Below are 9,113 nucleotides of genomic sequence, written 5' to 3'. Positions count from 1 at the left end.
AAAACATAAAAATCTACGGTTTAATTTCATTATTCTTTAAACTCATAAAAACGAGTATAAACTACTTTAGATAGTGAAGGTGAACATTTGATTACTCACAATAATGGGAGTTTGGAGTACTCCTATTCTTGGTCCTCGGGTACGATATCTTTACCCTTATCAGAGGGCTCACCACCTATACATAATACACGATACGTAATTCAATATATTTGTGTCAAACTGTTATAAAACTATTTCAGGCTCTATATGAATGCATGAAATTGAATGAGAATTGTTCGAATAATCACTTAAAGACGGTGTTCTAAGTGGGTTCAATTATGATCGAACTACATTTGTATTCGACCTAACTCGAACTATACACTGTTGAATTAACCAAAACATCCGATTCAACTTCAAATATATTCATTACACTTCCACTATTCCAAATACACCAAAGTACCTCAATGAGCTTGATTGTGACTTAATTCATCACAACCGAAATTCATTCCGATTTCGAATTAACGTGCTACTCAGTGTTAACACAGTCTAATAAATCCATCTATATCATTAAGAATCAAATCCAAGTTCATTCACTATGATTTTCTCATTATTGTTCAAGTCGTTTACTAAAGGAACTATACTTTTCGATAACCGTTTTCGATATCCGATACCATAAATCATCAATTACGAGCTAAATAACATGAAATACAACAAAATCCATCATCAACATGTCACCTATAACATTCAGCCAAAGAGGGTTGTTGAAGGGCATGTGATTTTCTTGCTTGTTTTTCATGCCAAACATCATCAAACAACTAAAAACACTAAGATATCATGAAATCTAGCAAAATCCATCATCAAAACCTCTCTCCCTATGTTCGGCCAGCAAGTATTCCCTCATGAAAACTTGTGTTTCAACCATAGAAAATGAAAAAGAAAGCATGGGAAAGGTAGATTTTAAGCTAAAATTGAAAAATCTTACCTTTGATTGCTTTGTTCTTTGAAATTCAACAAATATCTCTTGAATTTTCCTCTCTAGGGTTTGTTTCTATTCTTTTCTCTTTGTTCTTTGCTTTGGCCGGCCATGAAGAGTGAAATGGGAGAGTTTATGTTGAGTTTATAAAAGAAATTATAAAAATATTAAAGCTTGACATGTGTCACCATGTGATTGGTCCATGGTTAAAACTTAACAATTAAGCATTTTCTCACCACCACATGTAATCTCTTAATTATCCAAAGTATAAAATAATAATAGGTAAAATTCATGGGCTTGACAAGTGTTATGGTGGTGTAAAATTCCAAAAATTTCAATTACGTCCTTGTGGACACGTAAAATGACTGTTTTGCCCTTATGTTCGAAAAAATGTCGAAATTAAAATTTTTCATTTCTCAAATTCAAATCATGCTCCAATTAGTCAAACTTGGTAAAAAAAAAAAATTTCGTCCAACATTCCAATTTTGCCCCTATGTTATGAAAATTCCTAATTTGACTCCAAATTAATCATCGAACTCCAAATCACCATATTAAGACATTCTAAGGTTCAATAACTCTCAAATATATCCTAAAATCTCTATTCAAACTAGTTTGAGCTTTTAATCAACTTAATTGTACCACTAGGTACGATACTGACTTTTAACGATTCTCTAAGGCATCCCAGTATGTAGATATGCTATCAAGTACATGAATGACATGATAAGTATATAATAGAGTAGGGCTTGACAAACATGAATAGATTTTTTTTTTAAGAAGGTATTTGTATCTTAAAATATTTATGTAGTATTGGTATAATTTTTTTTAATTATTAACTAATGGCATTAATAGTCAAGGGATCAAAAACATCATTTTGAAATATGAGGGACCAAAGTGGCATTTTGAAGTATTTTGAGAAAGTTTTTTTGATTTTACTCAAAATTTTAAAGTGCTCATAGATTGACCTAGACTAAGCTTGATTACATGTTAACAGTCCAAGGTTGAGTTAAAATAATCTTATTTGAATATTTTTAAATACAATTTAGCATTAAAATTAATATTATTTATTAATATAATAATATTCTCAAGTCGAATCCGAATCTAAAAATTATGTTCAAGACCAGACTTAAATTTAGTCAAGCCCACGAGCTTAGTAAGTAACAAAGTAGAAAAAAAAACAAATCAAGAAAGAAAGAAAGAAAAAGTAAAAAAAGCAAGGTAGGCTAAATGCCTAAGTCTAAATGGGTAAAAACACTCAATTGTTGACCTTTATTAACATTTATGCCCAAGTCTAATGAAGGAACTGATCAACTTATCTAACCCTTATTAAGGTTACTCTTGAATGGATAATTCTCATGGAATGCCTAGGGTTAGGGGTGTCCATCAACTTTTGTAAATCGTACGACGGTGTACAAACCACTTATAAAGACAAAAGAGGCAATTACTTCAGCAGAAGCTTCTCTCCAAAACTTTTGTCAATTCACTTAAACCTATCTGTCCATTTAAATCATCATTAAAGGCTTTGATCATTCTTCTACACTCCTCTTCTGAAGGTTCTAGAAAACCTAACGAAATTAGCACATTCCTTAACTCTTTGGCATCTATGAACCCATCCTTGTTCTCATCAAATACATCAAAAGCTTCTTTAACTTTCTTTGGACTTGGTTCCTCTTCCTTGAATAGGCCCACAATTTTATCTATTCTTAGATTCTCTTGAATTTCACAGCTTTCTAAGTTGCATAAAGTTCCCTATATCACCCTTTTCACTCTTAATAAAGAGAGATTTTGATCATTGTCATCTGTTTTGTCGACCTTGGTCTTTGTTTCATCTTTTGGTAGTTTAGTCTCTGCTAGAATACTTCTACAGGTTTAACAGTTCTCAATTGGACTTACTGTCGCAACTAAAACATTTCAAATACAAGAAATGATGCGTAGAAAAGATTTGAATATACTTACAATGCAATGAAAACCTGAATAGAAATCATGCAGTATAATTACCAAGTTAAAGATGACAAGAGATAAGATGATTCCACAAAACGGAATCAGATCAGTCGATGATGAATTCTCTGTTTTCCTTTTGGTTGTACCATTGAGCGGCATTGAAGGAAATCCACCGAAAGTGTAACAACCACTAGACCAAACTTGCTTTATTATTAAAGGAGAAGAAAAGGTGGTCACCTTGTCTCACTCCCCTACTAGGAAAGAATTTATCTAATTTAATTCCATTCCACAATGAGTGAGAATTACAGCATTTCCAACTTCGTATTAAGATGTTAATAATTTTACTTAGGATTCGAGCTTCACCAAGGGTATCATAAATAACTCCTATCTACGCCGATCGTAAGCCTTCTCAAGGTCAATTTTAATCATCATCCATCTCACCTTACCTTGATTTATCTTGAATGAGTACATTACTTCCTGCACCACAATTATAGTATCCGTTAGCAATCTTCCTAGAATAAAGTTTGCTTGTGTTTTTTGCACCAAAAATGTCATATATGGTTCTAGTCTATTAGTAATGACCATCATTGAGACTTTGAACACAACTGGCAAAAGACTTGTTGGTCGAAATTGGGAAATGTATTCTAAAGAGTTGATTTTTGGAATTAAAACTATTAACGAACTACACAGCTTATCCCCAATCTCTGCACCATTGAAAACATTTTGAATATAATCAACGAATTTTTACCCCATCACATCCCATTTTGACTAAAAGAATAAGGTTGGATATCCATCAATCTCTGATGCCTTGAAGGGCTTCATTTCAAATAAGTTACATGTACTTTAGTTTTCTCCACAGGTCGACTCATTTGCTCATAAGTTGCATTAGGCAAGATTGGAAATTCACCACTTATTGAGCATGTAGGAAGTATTTCCTTCTTTTTAGAATACAATTATTGAACGAAAACGATTGTTTGTGCTCGTAACCTATTCTGATCATCCTTCCATCCTCTAATTGGGTTTCGAAAGTGTACTATTTTTAACTTATTCCTCCTCTGAGTTACTTTAAGGTGGAAATATCGAGTATTACGGTCTCTTAATTTCAACTAATCAACTTTGGATTTTGCATCCAAAAGACTTCTTCTTGTTGTAGCATTGTCTCATATTCCACTTTCAATCTATATTCCAAGTCTCGTAAGTGTCTATTAGGCTAAACCTCTACTTTTTACACACGTCTTAACTTTGCCAATAGTCTCTTCTTCTTGTAGAATATATTACCAAATGCATTTTTATTCCACTGTCGAATCTTTTCAGAGAGTTGCCTTAAAGCAGTTTGAATATTAATGAAATTGTTCTAAGATTGTTTTAAAAAATCATCAAAATCTACATGTGTCAGCCTAGCTGCCTGAAATCAAAAATAAAAAATTCACTACTTAGATTACCCATCATATACAGAAATTAACAATGGCCTATGGTCGAAGTTAATCCTTGGCATGTGATTCACAACATCATCACGGAACATTAACCTCCACTTCTTATTACATACTGCTCTGTCGATTCTTTTAGATACTAGTCCTCTTCTTTAAGTTAATTTCGGACCTTTGATGTCAAACCTTGTTCTATAAAATAATTACGACGTCATTTACATGTTCAATAGAATGTTTGCAGATTTAGAAAGTTCGAGGAATCGTTAAAAGATGATATTGCCCCTAATGGTACCATTGAGTCGATTAAGCCTCGAACTAGTTCAAATAGGAATTTTAAGGTGAAATTAAGAGTTTCACAGTTCATGGATGACTCAAAATGGTAATTCGGAGTTCGAGGATCAATTTGGAGTCAAATCAGAATTTTCACTATCTATGGGTAAAATGGTCATTTGCCACTTGGGGACAAAATGAAAATTTTTAGAAAAGATTTTTTTTGGTCCATTTGACTTATTGGAGTATGATTTAAGTATTGGAGTATGATTTGAAGTTTAGAAGTGAAAAATTTTAATTCCGGTATAATTTGGAGTATAAGGGTGAAATGGTAATTTTGCCACCCCGGGGGCAAATCGGTAAATTTTCACCCCCGACACTTGTCAAGACCAAGGGATTTTATTCATCATGGAAATGGATAAACATGAGAAATGTGTGGTGGAGAATTAAAGAATTAAAAGTCAAATATTTAAAATTTGAGCCAATAAGGAAATGCCATGTGTCATGTTTTTATTATTTTATTATTTCTTTATAAAAAGGCAAAAAATCAGCCCATTTCTCCCATAGTGATCAGCCAAACCAGAAGAGAAGAGAAACCAAGGAAGAACAAACCCTAGGTGGGAAAAATCAAAGAGAAAGTGTTGGAATTCAAGGATTTGATCAAGCAAAGGTAAAATTTCTTCGATTTTGCTAGTGATTTACCTTACCCATGCATTTTTCCTTAATTTCCATGGTTAAATTATATGTTTTCATGATGAAATTATGGCTGGTCAAAATGGGTATGGAGAGAGAAAGATGTTGGAATTGTTTGATTTTGAGTTATGTTAGTGTTTAGAGTTAGTTAAACATGTTTAGAAACAAAACAACACGAAAAGAATCCATTTTCCCCATGAACCTTCAATGGCCGAAAGTTCCAAGAAGAAAAGTGAAGATAAATTTGCCTAATTGTGTGTTAATTAGTTGTGCTTGGTGAATTGAGGGATTGGAAAAGAAATGGAGAAAGTTGAAGTGAAATTGGACGCATTGGCCAATTTATTGGATGAAAAATGGACTTAGGTCAATACCGGGCCTAGATGGCTACCTGTGCATTTTTCATTTCATATCATGCATATATATCGAGCCTGAAATAGCTTATGACTGTTAGACACAATTTAATTGAAATATGTGCCATGGATTATGGCTAGGTGGTGAGCCATTAGATACGGGTAAATGACTGTACTTGCGGACTGAAAATAGGAGTATATCGACTCCTAGAACAGTGAGTAAACATACTATCGTCTTAATTATCTAGAGTAGATTTATTTAATTGTGTGATTTTATGGAAAAATGGTTTAATTGGAAAATTATTGTGTTTTATGGGAAAATGAGATTTTATAAAATAATTTTATAAAATTTTTGTAAATTTAATAATGATTTAAAAAATAGAGTAATTGGAGACCTATACTATGATTATGTTGTTTATCCATGATTTTACATTAAATGGCTTATGATAAATGTGGGTATGACTGGTTATTTTTATGATTTTAAGAATATGTGAACTGTGTGTTAAGTGAGCCATGTCATACTATTATGATTTTATTGGTTGGTGGATTATAAAGTGGGTACTACAGTGACGGGGGTTCCGTGGGCCAACCTAATTAGAGGGGCACGGTTCTCAATTATTGAGCTTACCTTGATTGGAGAGGCGCGTAGGATAACTCCCGAGGTAGGATTTGAGTACATTTCACGCTAGCCACCACGTGAAACTGGGACTCAGTCAACACCGAAGGACGGCTGTGTTGTCAGAGGTGAAATGTGTTTGTGTGTGTGACAATAAATAGCCTTGGCGGTCTCGGTAAGATGCCTTCACGGGGTATCCCCGAGAATGGATTTTTGGCAAGGGCCAAGTTTTTGAAAAGTGCACAAGCCATGTTGAGTAATTGGATGAAATCCAATTATTTATATGGGTTAAGATGAATTATTTTAATTGTCTCCTATTACTCGGCTTTAGATTATTTTGATGATGTCTGTCTACTCACTGGGATTTTATAATCTCACCCCTTCTTCCTATCCATTTTTTAGGCTCAAGACAATTTGTTGATAGATGATTAAGACGAGAATTAATCTCGGAGTTGCATCTTAGAAAGTAAGGGTTCGTAACCCTACATTTTCTTAGTCAGTTGGGGGCCCACGTGTCACTGTAAAAGAAATTTTATTCTTCAGTTATTTAATTTAAAATATGTATGAATATATTTAGCTTTTACACCATGTTTTTGGCGAGTTTCGATATTTTCGAAGAAAAATGACGAAAATACCCCTGTGAGCCAGAAAGTAATATTTTATTGTTTTGATTTGGAAATGACTTATGCTTTTTTTTGAAATGTGAGATTTAATAACTGTCGCTCACTAGGGAGATGCAGAAGCTGATGCTAAGCCTTGCGGGGTTTCTATCGGTATTCGGGGTAATGAGTGCCTATCGGGACGTCGCGGCGGTTGTCACGGGCTCGATGGGAGCTCCGGGTCATGACATTTGAACCCAAGATCAATTAACAGAAACTCATTTACAAATTTTTGATAAATAAGACATGGTTGACTACCTCTATTTGAGCTTCTAGCTTTTTCATGGGAAAATAAAAAAGAGTTAAAATCTCTGCCAACATCTAGGATTGGGCAGCAGTCGGTTGCAACCGGGCAACCGTCACGAAGGATATAGGAAACACATAAACAAAGCATGTCCTAGATTTCGTATACCGTCGTGATGGACTGTTACTAGGGATTGCTATAAGGTTTATATTGATGGAAAAACTCGAATGAGAAGATTGTTAAGATCATGTCCTGGTAAAATGTGTCTCACCACTAACACATGGATTTCGATACAAAGAATTAATTATATTTGTCTAATTACCCATTTTATTGATAATGATTGGAAGTTGCAAAAAAGAATTTTGAATTTTTGTCCGATCACTAGTCATAAAGGTAAGGCCATTAGTAAGGCAATTAGTAAATGTTTGGGGGATTAGGGGATCCAAAAGATTTTTTCTATCACTGTTGATAATGCTAGTTCAAATGATGTTGCAGTAAGACATTTGAAGAAAAAATTAATGTTACTAGAACTAGTATTTTAGGGGGTAGATTTTTTCATGTGAGATGCATTGCTCATATTGTTAATCCTGTGGTCTTTGATGGATTAAAGGATATGAATACCTCAATTACTCGTGTTAGAGGGACAGTGAGATATATTAGACAATCCCCTACTAGATTAGTCAAGTTTAAGGAATGTGCTACTAGTGTGGGAGTTGAAAGCAAGTGTTTATTGTGTTTGGATGTGAGCACTAGATGAAATTATACTTTTTTATGTTGGATACAGCTTTGAAATTTCAGAGGGCTTTTACATCATTTGAATTATGTGATAATAGCTACATACCTGAGCTCATAAGGTTGGGAGATGGGGTGCCCGATGATAGAGATTGGGTAAATGTTATGAGGATTTCTAGTTTCTTGAGAGAATTTTATGATTTGACCTTGAGTGTTTTAGGTACATCGTACATTACTACTAATTCTTTTTTGGATTCCATTTCTGATGTGTATACTACTTGGATTGAATGGCAAAATGGTGATGATGTTGATTTACAGTCTATGGCAATTAAGATGAAAGAGAAATTTGACAAGTATTGGGGGAATGCGGACAAAATGAATTTGGTGTTATTTATTGTTGCTATACTTGATCCGAGGAAAAAGCTTTCTTAAGTTGAATTCACTTTGCTAGACATGTATCCTCCTACTCAAGCTTCAAGGATGTTTTCTTTGGTGACACAAACAATGGATGAGTTGTTTTGTTGTTATAGAAATATGTTATAACCTTCAACTCATGATGTTGGTGAAAGTGGTCAAAAGTGTCCAATGTCTATGGGTCAAGGCACTAGTGGTGGTTGTAGTGATAGTGTTGCTTCGACTTTGATTGGCAAGGACACAAAACGTACTAAAAAAAGATTGGATAGGTTCAAGACGCACCAGTTAAACACTAGATCAAAAGAACTAAAAACGGAATTGGAGAAATATTTATCTGAGCTTGTGGATGATGGGGGTTTCGATGATGATAAGTTTGATGTTCTCATGTGGTGGAAACTTAATCAATTTAGGTTTCCTGTAGTTGTCGCTATTGCTCATGATGTTTTGGCTGTTCCCGTATCAACAATTGCTTCGGAATATGCTTTTAGTACCGGTGAACGTGTGCTTGATGCATATAGGAGTTCTTTGACTCCTAAGGTCGTGCAAGCACTTATTTGTACTCAAGATTGGTTACACGGATTGGCACGTGGTGATCCGGATTTGATTGAAGATGATTTGGATGAGCTTGATAAACTTGATTTTGATAACTATTTTATTTATAATTTAATTTATTTGATTTGTCAAAAATTAATTTACCATATTTGTTATTTTATTTTTTAAAGTTGACTACTATTGCGTTGGAGACAATAAATGAGTCTAAGCCTGAATCAGACTAACATTTTCAGGTAATGTTATCATTAGGTATTATGCAAAATTTA

General features: G+C 33.9%; 1 protein-coding gene across 1 annotated transcript; it reads right to left on the bottom strand.

Moving 5' to 3' along the window:
• Positions 1–2,395: 2,395 nt before the first annotated feature.
• LOC148763716 (Calcium-binding EF-hand family protein) lies at positions 2,396–3,049 on the bottom strand. The gene is made up of 2 exons (XM_088804607.1): positions 2,869–3,049; positions 2,396–2,646 (listed from the first exon to the last, which is right to left on the bottom strand). Exons 1-2 carry the CDS (start codon positions 3,047–3,049, stop codon positions 2,396–2,398), a joined length of 432 nt encoding a protein of 143 aa, XP_088660733.1.
• Between the last annotated feature and the right edge of the window lie 6,064 nt (positions 3,050–9,113).

The sequence above is a fragment of the Theobroma cacao genome, chromosome 3, assembly GCF_053813885.1.
Source record: "Theobroma cacao isolate CCN51 chromosome 3, ASM5381388v1, whole genome shotgun sequence".
NCBI lineage: Eukaryota > Viridiplantae > Streptophyta > Magnoliopsida > Malvales > Malvaceae > Theobroma > Theobroma cacao.
This window is presented reverse-complemented; position numbering and strand designations above follow the sequence as displayed.